This window comes from Oncorhynchus clarkii, chromosome 21 (assembly GCF_045791955.1).
Source record: "Oncorhynchus clarkii lewisi isolate Uvic-CL-2024 chromosome 21, UVic_Ocla_1.0, whole genome shotgun sequence".
Classification (NCBI taxonomy): Eukaryota; Metazoa; Chordata; class Actinopteri; order Salmoniformes; family Salmonidae; genus Oncorhynchus; species Oncorhynchus clarkii.
In genome coordinates, this window is record NC_092167.1 from 9719142 (window position 1) to 9732807 (window position 13666).

Genomic DNA, 13666 nt, shown 5'->3' on the forward strand with positions numbered 1-13666 from the left:
TGTTACATTTATAATTCCATTTTAAAATGGGACTTTGTAGAAACTTACTGTAAAAACGGTAATTGTAAAACTTCATAAAACACATTTTTTCTAAAAACAAGTCTTTGGAAGGCTTTGAACATTATCCTTTGACCTGGATACACAAACATTTTGTTTGATGCAGTTTTGACTGATCTATTCTTAATGCTGTCTTTCACCTTAATGCAAGGTGCTGCATTACGGTCTGGTGTGGAATGAACATCCAGTGAACAACAACAGTTACCGTCACAGGCAGCAACACTAGCTCTCCCAGGGTAAACCTACTCATTAACGTCCACCACTAGCAGTTCTTTGTATTTGATCAGATAGTAGGGGTAGCACTGGCACCGGTCAAAAACTACAAAGATGGTGGAGTTGACCAGCTGGTCCACACAGGTGTCGTATAGGTTGTAGTCCTCCTTCGTGGATCTGACTTGTGGCGGCCAGCGGTATTTGCACTTGCCCACGCTCACCTATCCCACCAGCACCTTGGCCAGGAACATGTTACGCACCACAGCGTCAGGTGACACCGCAGCGAATGTGTTGAAGTAGGAGACGTCGCGGGTGAAGTAGGAGCCGTAGCTGTGCACGAACCCATTGACTCCCGAGACGCGCGGGTCAAAGTTGTTGTGGCAGATGTCCTCAATGAAGTCCCCGACGGTCCCGTGGAACAGGTGCCTCTCCAGAGCCCCGTCTTCCTTTGTGTCGCCGAGCTTCCGCATGTGCTCCTTGTACCTACAACGCAAACAATGCCACCTAATGTATGTATTCATCTTAAATTCAATTCAATCGGTTTTTATCAGTATTACATTTATTCATTGTCAAATGGAGCAGTAAAATAAAAAGCCTTCATCTCCTATGGATAACCTGATCAATACGTTTATATTGATCTGTTGTGTGATGTAATGTCGCACCATGTTATCTACCTTTCCCTGTCCTTTATCTCATTCCCACATGACGGTCAGATACAGTAGAGGAGGAAAATGAATGGCTATTCTCACAAGAATACATTTCAAAGAGGGCCAGAGGGAGTCCCCATCCACACCTTTGGAACTTGTCACAGTGGAGGACATTCTGGATCTGGTGGAGGCTGACTATCTCCACCCGGGTCTCTGACAGGGTCTTGTGGAACAGGCTGTGAACCTTCTGGAAGGCCTGGGTGCTGGCCGGCACATCCACCATGCTGTAGTCCTGGTCTGGGGCGGAGCTAGGGGTCCATACTGGGGGGTACCAGGTGCTGAACTCCCCCCGGGGGTCTACACTGAAGTTGGCTCGGTGGATGTGCCGGCCAGACCATCCAGCAGGATACCTGTCCTATACAAGACAAGTAGATGGTTGTTTTAGTGAATGTAGTTGATGTTATTATTGATGAACTAGAACTAATATGGTGTGATTCCAGCATTATGAGTAGGACACTAAGATGCTCTACCACCTGACCTATGACATTAACCTGCAGTTCAATCAATATGGTGACACTACAGCCTCTTTCAAACACATTTCAACATAATAAACACATGGTTAGTCGTGGTTAGTCATTTTACAGGTCAGGAGTATCTTTCTAGCCCCTCCCACACTGGTGCGTCCCCTGTAGGGTCTAAATGCCAACAGGTGGCTTGAGATGACACTATCAACCTTTTGGTGCTGTAGGACAGAACTACTGGTTTGAAAAATAGTGGAGAATTTCTCCTGGCCCCAATTATGAGTAACACTACATGACTAAAAGTATGTGGACACCCCTTCAAATTAGTGAACTCTGCTATTTCTGCCCTGCTAGAGCTGCCCCGGTCAACTGTAACTGCTGTTTTTGTGAAGTGGAAACTTCTAGGTGCAGCAACGGCTCAGGGAAGTGGTGGGCCACACATGATCACAGAACGGGACCACCGGGTGCTGAAGCACGTAAAAATTGTCTGTCCTCGGTTGCAACACTTACTACAAAGTTCCAAACTGCCTCTGGAAGCAATGTCATCAGGCTTCCTTCACAACCCCCTCTTGGGTTGTGCCGTGGCGGAGATCTTTGTGGGCTATACTCGACCTTATCTCAGGATGGTAAGTTGGTGGTTGAAGATATCCCTCTAGTGGTGTGGGGGCTGTGCTTTGGCAAAGTGGGTGGGGTTATGTCCTGCCTGTTTGACCTTGTCCGGGGGTATCGTCATATAGGGCCACAGTGTCTCCCGACCCCTCCTGTCTCAGCCTCCAGTATTAATGCTGCAGTAGTTTATGTGTCGGGGGGCTAGGGTTAGTCTGTTATATCTGGAGTATTTCTCCTGTTTTATCCGGTGTCCTGTGTGAATTTAAGTATGCTCTCTCTAATTCTCTCTCTCTTTCTCTTTCTTTCTTTCTTTCTCTTCTTTCTGTCTCTCTTTCTTTCTTTCTCTCTGAGAACCTGAGCCCTAGGACCATGCCTAAGGACTACCTGGCCTGATGACTCCTTGCTGTCCCCAGTCCACCTGGCCGTGCTGCTGCTCCAGTTTCAACTGTTCTGCCTGAGTTTATGGAACCCTGACCTGTTCACCGGACGTGCTACCTGTCCCAGATCTGCTGTTTTCAAATCTCTAGAAACAGCAGGAGCGGTAGAGATACTTTGAATGATTGGCTATGACAAGCCAACTGACATTTACTCCTGAGGTGCTGACCTGTTGCACCCTTGACAACCACTATGATTATTATTATTTGACCCTGCTGGTCATCTATGAACATTTGAACATCTTGGCCATGTTCTTTTATAATCTCCACCCGGCACAGCCAGAAGAAGACTGGACCTCATAGCCTGGTTATAGCCTGGTTCCTCTAGGTTTCTTCCTAGGTGCGGGGCGGCAGGGTAGCCTAGTGGTTAGAGCGTTGGACTAGTAACCGGAAGGTTGCGAGTTCAAACCCCTGAGCTGACAAGGTACAAATCTGTCGTTCTGCCCCTGAACAGGCAGTTAACCCACTGTTCCCAGGCCGTCATTGAAAATAAGAATTTGTTCTTAACTGACTTGCCTGGTTAAATAAAGGTAAAATTAAAAAAAAAAAAAAAAGGTTCTTGCCTTTCTAGGGAGTTTTTCCTAGCCACCGTGCTTCTACACCTGCATTGCTTGCTGTTTGTGGTTTTAGGCTGGGTTTCTGTACAGCACTTTGTGACATCAGCTGATGTAAGAAGGGCTTGATAAATACATTTGATTAATTGATTGATTGATACAGAATAAAAATATTCCAAAACATGTCTGTTTGCAATAAGGCACTAAAGTAAAAAATGTTGCAAATAAATTAACTTTATGTCCTGAATACAAAGGGTTATATTTCAGGCAAATCCAACACAATACATCACTCTTCATATTTTCAAGCATGGTGGTGGTTACATCATATTATGCGTATGCTTGTCATCAGCAAGGACTAGGGAGTTTTTGGGGATAAAAATAAACAGAATAGAGCTAAGCACAGGCAAAATCCTAGAGGAAAACATGGTTCAGTCTGCTTTCTAACAGACACTGGGAGACAAATTCACCATTCAGCAGGACAATAACCTAAAACACAAGGCCAAATATGCACTGGAGTTGCTTATCAAGGCAACATTGAATGTTCCTGGGTGGCATAGTTACAATTTTGACTTAAATCGACTTGGAAATCTATGGCAAGACTTGAAAATGGCTGTCTAGCCATGATCAACAACCAACCTGACAGAGCTTGAAGAATTTTTTAAACAATAATGTGCAAATATTGTACAATCCAGGTGGGCAAAGCTCTTAAAGACTTGCCCAGAAAGACTCACAGCTGTAATTTGCTGCCAAAGATGATTCTAACATGTATTGACTCTTATGTGAATACTTACAGTTGAAGTCAGAAGTTTACATACACTTAGGTTGGAGTCATTAAAACTCGTTTTTCAACCACTCCACAAATTTCTTGTTAACAAACTATAGTTTTGGCAAGTCGGTTAGGACATCTACTTTGTGCATGACACAAGTCATTTTTCTAACAATTGTTTACAGACAGATTATTTTACTTATAATTCCCTGTATCACAATTCCAGTGGGTCAGAAGTTTACATACACTAAGTTGACTGTGCCTTTAAACAGCTTGGAAAATTCCAGAAAATTATGTCATGGCTTTAGAAGCTTCTGACAGACTTACTGACATCATTTGAGTCAATTGGAGGTGTACCTGTAGATGTATTTCAAGGCCTACCTTAAAACTCAGTGCCTCTTTGCTTGACATCAAAGGAAAATCAAAAGAAATCGGAACAAATTGTAAACCTGCATAAGTCTAGTTCATCCTTGGGAGCAATTTCCAAACGGTACCACGTTCATCTTTACAAACAATAGTATGCAAGTATAAACACCATGGGACCACGCAGACATCATACCACTCAGGAAGGAGACTCGTTCTGTCTCCTAGAGATGAACGTACTTTGGTGCAAAAAGTGCTAATCAATCCCAGAACAACAGCAAAGGACCTTGTGAAGATGCTGGAGGAAACAGGTACAAAAGTATCTATATCCACAGTAAAACGAGTCCTATATTGACATAACCTGAAAGGCCGCTCAGCAAGGAAGATGCCACTGCTCCAAAACCACCATAAAAAAAGCCAGACTACGGTTTGTAACTGCACATGGGGACAAAGATTGTATTTTTTGGAGAAATGTCCTCTGGTCTGATGAAACAAAAATAGAACTGTTTGGCCATAATGACCATCGTTATGTTTGGAGGAAAAAGGGGGAGCACTGGGGTGGCAGCATCATGTTGTGGGGGTGCTTTGCTGCAGGAGGGACTGATGCACTTCACAAAATAGATGGCATCATGAAACAGGAAAATTATGTGGATATTGAAGCAACATCTCAAGGCATCAGTCAGGAAGGTAAATCTTGGTCACAAATGGGTTCCAAATGGACAATGACACCAAGCATACTTCCAAAGTTGTGGCAAAATGGCTTAAGGACAACAAAGTCAAGGTATTGAAGTGGCCATCACAAAGCCCTGACCTCAATCCCATAGAAAATGTGTTGGCAGAACTGAAAAAGAGTGTGCGAGCAAGGAGGCCTACAAACCTGACTCAGTTACACCAGCTCTGTCAGGAGGAATGGGCCAAAATTCACCCAATTTATTGTGGGAAGTTGTGGAAGTCTACCCGAAACATTTGACCCAAGTTAAACAATTTAAAGGCAATGCTACCAAATACTAATTGAGTGTATGTAAACTTCTGACCCACTGGGAATGTGTTGAAAGAAATAAAGCTGAAATAAATCATTCTCTCAAATATTATTCTGACATTTCACACTCTTAAAATAAAGTGGTGACCCTAACTGACCTAAGACAGGGAATTTTTACCTGGATTAAATGTCAGGAACTGTGAAAAACTGAGTTTAAATGTATTTGGCTAAGGTGTATGTAAACTTCCGACTTCAACTGTACGTAAATGAGATATTTCTGTATTTCATTTTCAATAGATGTGCAAAAATGTCTCAAAACATGTTTGCACTTTGTCATTATGGGGTATTGTGTGTAGAAGGGTGAGAAAAAATATCAATTGAATCCATTTTGAAATCAGGCTGTAACACAACAAAATGTGGAATACGTCAAAGAATACTTTCTGAAGGCACTGTATCTGCACCAACATTTCAATAGTTTTCCTTCATAGTTCTCCATCTTCTTTTTAAATAGGGAGACATTTCATTTTTTGCACTTTTCTTTTCATGACTGATCCAAACTTATTCTCTCATGGTTTTCTCTTGACCCTCTACAACACACATCGTGAGCAATATGTTTGTTATCACAGTATCGGAACGCAATATCATATCGTGAGGTACCTGCTAATTCCCAGCTCTAATCAGTACTGACACAAACATGGGAAAAAAAACATTAAGAATTATGGTGTAGTAGCAAGTAGCAAGTAGTGCTACGTTAAAGACAGGCATCAAGTCCTTGATGTCATCTCTGGCACTTCCCCGTGTGTGTGTGTGTGTGTGTGTGTGTGTGTGTGTGTGTGTGTGTGTATGTGTGTGTGTGTGTGTAGGTGAGTCTCAGTTCCTGTATTTTTCTTCTTCTTCATATACTCTGTAAATGCACAATATTTTATACATTGATAAACTATTGTGTAATTAAAATTCAGCAGTACTTATGGAGCTATGAGGAACAACAAGCATGTAAATCTCAGATTTTGAGGACTGATGGACAGTGTTTTATGATTAACATCTACTACCTGTACTACTCACCCTTCCTTGACTCCAATCTCCTCCCGGTTGACATTGCAGTAGGCCCTCTATAGATTAACCTGGGCGCGGGGGGTGAAGTCTACCCATGGGTGACTGTTGATGCACCACAGCTGCTAGTGGAAGGGGTATGGCGTGTGGTGCTGCTTGCAGTTGCTCCCCGTCCTGGCGGAAGTAAGTGAGAAAGTGGTCGCAGATCTGGATGTCGCCGGAGGTGTTTGTGTGGAAGGTCAGACTGACTGCCGTCTTGGATGGACCAGGGGGCTGATTAGTGCTAATGGCTTGGGTTTGGGCTGGGGTGGTCGGCTGGTGGACAGGCTGTGGCTGGGGGATGATGACAGACAGGGGGAAAATGAGAGAGGTGGTTTTGACTGGGCCTGGTGTCATGTTCTGGGGCTTGTGAGGTGAGATGGTGACTGCTCCAGGTTGAGGGTGCTTTGAGGAAAGGTGAGGAGCACACTGGCTGTGATTTTGGTTGGGGTCATTTGCTGTGGTAGAGGTTGGATGATCATTTGGGTCTGGCTGAGGATGGGTCTGACAACATCTGGATGATCCTGGTGGTGTTGCTGCTTTTGCCAAGAGAGCAGATAGGAGTATTGCTGGCATTAGTAGTCTGCCCTGACTTGGAGGGGAGAGGAGTGAAGCGGACATTGATACTGTATGGTGCCACAGTCCAGACAACGTCCACTTGTTGGGAGTGCATGGCGTCCCACACTGGCAGACTGGTGTTGGTGTCAGAAGGGACCTCCATGAGCAGTAGAGGAGTGAGGAAGCTGACCTTGGGAGACTTTGGACAGGCCTCTGTGATCACGGTTGTAGGTTCCCTCTTCTTCCCTTTGATTGATGAAAGGTCAGTCATCTTCAATATCTTTTGAGGGTAAATAGTTTGTTGGCATAGCATGGTACCCAAAGGACTAAATAAATGTCCCAATCCTATCCTGAGTCAATGACAAAACAAAAGCCTAATAATTTGAAAAGCAACACTCATCACATAACCAAAATCCAATTTGCTGAAATCTAAAAACTTTTATAGAGATATCCTGTAGACATTTAATGAAAAAGGTACTAATTAATACAAATGCTTGAGACAGTCATGTTTCTCCTGTCCTCGAATTTGCACCGACTTACTAGCTAAATGACTTGCATCGCATGACTCAAACAGAACATGAACTTACTTTTTATCTGTTAACGTGCAGTGTTTCAGGCTTAATGAATCTGTCCACGTTTTGCTTTACTCAAAAAAAGTATTGATTGGTGAGTAACTAAATAAGGCATTTATATTTAAGCCTAAAACAGATCTGGAAGTCGTCTTCAGACAATATTCTTACAGGATCATTTGTAGATTTCAGGGGATACCATTTGACGGTGTTATTACAGGAATGGTTTAGCCCAACTATTTGAAATGGATGACAACTGCACACAAACACATCTTTGTATGTTCTAATAAAAGAAAGATCACAGCAAGTCTGATATAGTCCATTTTTATTTATTTTTATTCCACACAGAAAACTAATAACTGATTCCATGCACAATAAAATAATTGTCAACACTTGTCCATTAGAAAATCAAATGTCAGTGTTTATTTAAAGGCAACAAGCGGCAGATATTTAAATATTATTTATCCATTCGATTTTCTCTTATGACAGAAATTCATCAAGAAAGACACTTTTTAGAGACAGAAAATTCCATAACACATTCTCAGGTGTGATCTACAGCTTTCACTGAGACCTCTAATGGCTCAATCCTCAGCGGACACTGCTTACAGCCAACCCAGAAATAGGGGAAGACCCTCTCAGAAAAGGTGTGTTTGAAAGTGTAGATCTGCGTGTTGTCAGTTGGGTCAGAGAAGCACACTCTCCCCTTCTCCCAGTCTAGCTGCACTCTGATCCTCTGAGGGCTCTTCTTCAGATTGAGTCGTGTCAGGGGTGAGGTCCCGGCAAAGTACATCTTGTGGTAAAAGTACACGGACAGGTATCCATTCTTCAGTACGGAGGAGACCTTGTCTTTCCTCTGGATGGACTCTTTGGCTACGCCGAGGACCCAGGCGCTGTTCTCTCCAACCTCCACGTCCCAGACATGCTTTCCTGAGCTGAAGCCCTCAGAGCCCAGTACGCCTGTGTCAGGGTCAAACCTCTCGGGGTTGTCTGGAAGCTTTCGTTTGTCATCGCTGTCCCTCACACTGGTGAGGTCTTCAGACAGTAGGAGCCAGGGGGCAGCCGTGTTGGGGTCCAGAGTCACTGGCGCTGAGGAGAAAGTACAGCCAGTTACCATGATGTAGTGGTTCTCACCACTAATTGCTGTGTCAATACACATTAAGAAGCACTTTAAGTGCTTAAAAAGTTAACATTTCAGTCTATCATGTAACGAAATAGACTAGTCTTGACACCGAGTGATGTTCAACACACTCTGCAGTTAGTACTCACTGTATTTAACAATCCCTTGCATCTTCTCCCACACTTTGTATTGAAGTGAGCCCAGGTACTTGGCCACATCGATGAGTGCTCCCGGGACCATAACTGGGTCCTGCAGTGTGCTAGACTGAACACTATACAGACAGAAAAACTAGGAGTTAGTACTCATCATGTAATGGTCCGTAGACAGTGAAACCACCATGGGTTGTAATATACTCACCTTCTCATTGTCTGCTTGCATTTCTGGAGAAAAAAAGTATCCTCCAAAGCCATCTCCTCCTCCATGGCTCTGATAGTGTCAGAGAGGGAGGCCAGGGTTCTGTCCATCTCCCTCATACTCTGCCTCAACATCTCACTCTTACTCTCCTCCTCCTCTTTCAGAGCTGCAAGCCTAGCAGCCTCTTCAGCTTGGAGGAAATGGTGGAGCGTCTCAAACTCCTCATGAATCCTCTTTGCCACAAACCGGGCCTGGATCTGAAATGAGACCTTTGTTAGGATTGTGTGTTAACATACAAGAGATTAGATTTAATACTATGGCCAACCACCAACATTACCTGAATGTGTGTCACTGTATTTTCATAGTTTTGCTTCATTTTGTCAAACGCCTCCTTCTTCTCTTGCAAACAAGTAAGCACAGACTTAATCTCCTCCTTCAAAGAACATTAAAAAGAGAATTGGACTAAGAATAAACAAAACATATCAGTTCTACAAAGGCAAATAGTTGCAGAAGGCATAAAACAGATTAGTTCAAACTCCTAGCATTGTCCCCTTTACCTTCATGGTCACCTCTGAACTCATAAAATGCTATCTAGAGAACTCAATTTATATTTATAGGGCTGCCTATCAAAACACCAGATTACCTTCATGTCACCTATAGCTTCTCCCACCGGGCAGCACTCATGGTTTTTATGCTTCCTGGAGGTGTGACAGACCAAACAGATGGGCTCCTTGTCCTGCAGACAGAACAGTTTCAGCCTCTCCCCGTGCAGGGAGCACAGCTCACCCAGTTCACACAGCTCCCCTGTAGGTCCAAGTGCTCCACTCTCCTGGATGTAGGAGTCACACAGGTTCTTCAGGGTGAGGCTGGCCACCGGCTCGTCCACAAACTCCCTCCTACAGAGAGGGCAGTCCCGGGCCGACCCCTTCCCAGACCAGTACTGCTCTAAGCAGGCTGCACAGAAACTGTGGCTGCACTTGAGGACCACAGGATCCCTGAAAATATCGCAGCACACAGGGCAACAGAGGTCCTCCTCTGGGAGAGAGAATCGAGCGGCCATGCCTTCTTCACACGAAAATGACTCCTCCTCTGGAAGGGAATGTAGGGCAAAGGGACACACAGAGCTCTAGGTATTAGACAAAGCCAGAGCCAGCCCTTGTTTGTGTTCTAGTTAGCTAATGACCTCTGTAAGGTACAGTATTTAGTTTAACTTTACCCAGCTAATTATTTGGGCTCAACAACATTCTGTCTGAACTTCAAAATAGCCATACTTACTGCCTAGGTCCTAGGCCACGTCGATGTTTAGTTTGGGAGTGCTTTAATAGAACAAGTTACAGTGACACTCACTTGCTATCCAAGACACGTCTACAGGGGACAGCGACCAAACACACGTAACTAGCTCCTTGTTTGATCTGCGACGCCAAGACCAGTTTCGATTCCCTTCTTCCTGTTATGGTGTGACACATCATTATGGGGGTGGAGCCAGGCAGACCATTCTTTAACACTATACCACCAGTTCCACTCCGTGTTCACATTGGTTTCATTATTTGGTGGTACTAGACTGTTACTCCATTGTTTGTGTTTGTCATTGTTGACTTTCTAAAAAAATGATTTATTCATGTTAAAAGTCATGTTTCACTAATGAGTTGTCATGCCACGAGCACTACAAATACATCATATAAATCAACGACTATTTGAATGTTAATGTCATAGCCGTGGGATGTATTTTCTCCATTTATATTTACATTTTAGTTGTATGCCCACTCGTTGTCTACAGGCCCATTTTACAGTGTGGCATTGAGCAACAGTGGTCTCTACTGTATACCGGTAGTTGGAGATACCCGTTTAGTGGTGAATATTTGCAATGGTACCAAATTGAAACTTTATTTTATAATGTGTAAATTAATTAAATTAGCTAAACCCACTTAAATAATTAGGAAGGTCCATTCAGTAAATAAAAAAGCACAACATGAAATGCAACAGAAACATTAAAATTGTATTTAGATAATTGACTGTACTTTACATATTTTACATAATGTAACAACTGCTTTAAACACTTGTACAAGCATTATGAGATAGACAGTTGTTACCATACCACATTCCATTGGCATCAATTAGATTACACTACTTATACCCATAGTATGCTTTGTGTTGAGGCAAGTCTTACAGCTATTTACATGGAGCTGGATTCAACTAAAGTTCACACAATGGGGTCCCTCTAGTTGATACATGTTAGTAGATATTTGTCCCCACATATTATAAACCTGGCAACCTGTCTCCACTCATGTTTATATTCTGCCCAAAGTTGGGGCTAACTGACAAAAGGTGCAGTGGGACTGTAAAAGTATGGGAACACTTTTTCAGTGAATGTATCATTGAAGGTGTACAGAATAGTGCTCTTAGTGGGATCACAGAATGTCAGCTCCCCTTGGTCACAGTCCAGATGTTCTCTGATCACTCGTGGGCTCTCATCCAGCTTGATCTGGATGCGTGGTTTTACACATACTCTGTATTTCCCACTAATATACCTGATGCTCCACAATCCGCTCTGAGGCTCCATTTTGAGTGGCTTGTTGCGCACAATTGACTCTTTGGCTACTCCCAGGGTCCAGTTATCACTTTCTCCTACCTCTACATCCCAAAAATGTCTGCCTTTACTGTGACCTTCAGAACCCAACACTCCCATTTTAAGCCTCTCAGGATTTTCTGGAAGGTTCTGCCTCTCCTCGCTGTATGTCACAGTGGTCAGGTCATGAGTCATTATGAGCCTTGCAGACACTGTGTTTTGGATCCATGGTCACCGAAGCTTAAGGGGAAAGTTCATTGTACTTTAATATTGTACTTTAATACTGAAGTGTGTGGGTGTGTTGGGAGATAAAACCATTTCAAATAACTATTGAAAAAATAAATTTAATTCCAAAGTATTGTGGCCTTATTTGCTACAGTAAGATAGTCAAGATATTAAAAAACAACATTTGTGAAAAACTTGGACTTACTATAGTAAATGATCCCAAGCATCTTCTTCCAGACCTTGAATTTCAGAGATCCCACATGCTTGGCTATGTCAATGAATGCTCCTGACACTACCTCAGCATCTGCAGTGTCTGTTGCTGTGGATTCGGCTCTATAGGAATAATTAACATCAGTGCTGTTGTAAATGGAGCGTAACATGTATTTAGTAGGGATGAAATGGGACTTAATTTACAACATACCTATTAAGTATGACCTTGTAATTCTACAAAAACAAGGACATATGTCACTATGTTATATCAGATGACACTGAGATAATTGAAAAACTCACAGAGGAATAAATCATTTACAGTTGTGAAATTATTCACCATCAATTTCCGACCTGGTTGAGAATTTCAAGGCGTTATACGACATTTGACTGCAGCCTAGCAATGTGACGCTTGCGTCCTTTGGACGATCATTTTTTGCAGTGAGTTCATGAGCTCATGTTGGGAATTTACATCTTTGTAATTTAAAACATCTTTACCCTTACCTGAAGGAAAGTGATAGGGTCAACATCCATGTCCTTGATCATCTGAATAGTCTCTATTAGGGTTGAAATCTGCTTGGTCAAAGGCTCAGCTCTTTCTCGCATCACTTGACATTTCTGTTGCACTTCCTTTCTCAGGGCAGCTGTCCTGGCTGTCTCTTCATCTTCCAGGAACTGGTGGTGTCTTAAACTCCTCCGTTATCTGCTCCTCTCCACACTGGGCTTGACCCTAATAGACAAGATTAAACTTGAACACCGCTCAAATGTTTCCATATTTAAAAACACGTTTTTTTTTTAATGACAGATACCTGTATATGCTCCTCCCAGGTTGGATGGCACATCCTGGCTGTGTTCATGCTTTCTAATTCCTTCTTCAAAGTGGAACTCACACGCTGGATTTCACTCTAATGATAAATGAAAAGGGATTATTGTAAACCTGGTAAAAACCAGACCAGTCTTTTAATCCAGCCAGTCACTCTCTACTCAGTCACATAATGATATTGAAATTACCAGTTAAAATAAAAGCAAAGGGAACAGATACTTTCACAAACTGACCTTAAAATCAGGCAGAGCCTCCTCAGTGGGACAGCAGTCATGGCCTTTATGTTTCTTTGATATGTGACAGACAACACAGATGGGCTGCTTGTCATCAAAACATATCCTGGGATCCTTTCTCCTTTTCACTCCCTCTCTGGACCGATTCACAGAGACTCTTTAAGGCCAAACTTTAGCTCGGCTGCTCAATTGAACACTCTTTCCTGCATACAGGATACAGCAGATTGTCCATATCCTTCCAGTATTTCTGTAGACACTCCTCACAGAAGCTGGGGCTGCATTTGAGGACGGCAAGGTTGCTGAATATGTCACAACACACGGGACAAGAGAGGTGTTCCTCCAGGAGAGACAAGCTGGCTTCCATTATAATGTATTACTCAGTGTGCTATTCTGTCTTGGTCATGGTTGAAATACATGAAGCAAGTTAACAGGGTTGTGGCTCAAGGGGCAGGTTTTACTGATTATAAAGGCATGACACAGACAAAAACTCCACCCACAGTTATGTTTTCATATTCCAGGAAATGAAACCAAAACCAGAACTATCACATTTCCCTCTGCATCCTGGCAGGAATGCAGATGTGTGTAATGTACCAACCAACAATAATGCATTATCTAACACACACTAGAGGGATATAAAATACCAATAAAAAATATGTTAAATGAAACAAGGACTTTACCACTAGATGTCAGTAGGTATCCAGCCATTGCAAAGAGTAACGGTTATTACTGTGAAAAGCATTGCAAAACGACATTGTAGACTGCTGGTGAAGACATGGCAGTAT

General features: G+C 42.9%; 1 protein-coding gene and 2 pseudogenes across 2 annotated transcripts; all 3 read right to left on the bottom strand.

The window, feature by feature from the left end:
- Window positions 1–299: 299 nt before the first annotated feature.
- On the bottom strand, window positions 300–7061 carry LOC139379595 (protein mono-ADP-ribosyltransferase TIPARP-like; annotated as a pseudogene).
- A 606-nt stretch (window positions 7062–7667) lies between these two features.
- On the bottom strand, window positions 7668–10289 carry LOC139378504 (E3 ubiquitin-protein ligase TRIM35-like). Of its 2 annotated transcripts, none has more exons than XM_071120728.1 (6): window positions 10178–10252; window positions 9474–9919; window positions 9168–9263; window positions 8834–9087; window positions 8626–8747; window positions 7668–8445 (listed from the first exon to the last, which is right to left on the bottom strand). In XM_071120728.1, exons 2-6 carry the CDS (start codon window positions 9888–9890, stop codon window positions 7901–7903), a joined length of 1434 nt encoding a protein of 477 aa, XP_070976829.1. In that variant the 5' UTR covers window positions 9891–9919; window positions 10178–10252; the 3' UTR covers window positions 7668–7900. The 2 variants fall into 2 exon arrangements, with proteins under 2 accessions (XP_070976829.1, XP_070976828.1); XM_071120727.1 differs by having other exon boundaries at window positions 7670–8445; window positions 10106–10289.
- A 629-nt stretch (window positions 10290–10918) lies between these two features.
- On the bottom strand, window positions 10919–13300 carry LOC139379300 (nuclear factor 7, brain-like; annotated as a pseudogene).
- Between the last annotated feature and the right edge of the window lie 366 nt (window positions 13301–13666).

Bases quoted from the DNA above. Each gene is read 5' to 3' on its own strand.
- LOC139378504 (XM_071120728.1), bottom strand. From the start codon at position 9,890: ATGGCCGCTCGATTCTCTCTCCCAGAGGAGGACCTCTGTTGCCCTGTG. The intron at 9,264-9,473 runs GTAATCTGGTGT...TGTTCTTTGAAG, and splicing joins AAGCTATAGGTGACATGAAG to GAGGAGATTAAGTCTGTGCT. The intron at 8,446-8,625 runs GTGAGTACTAAC...CTTTCTCCTCAG, and splicing joins GCAAGGGATTGTTAAATACA to CGCCAGTGACTCTGGACCCC.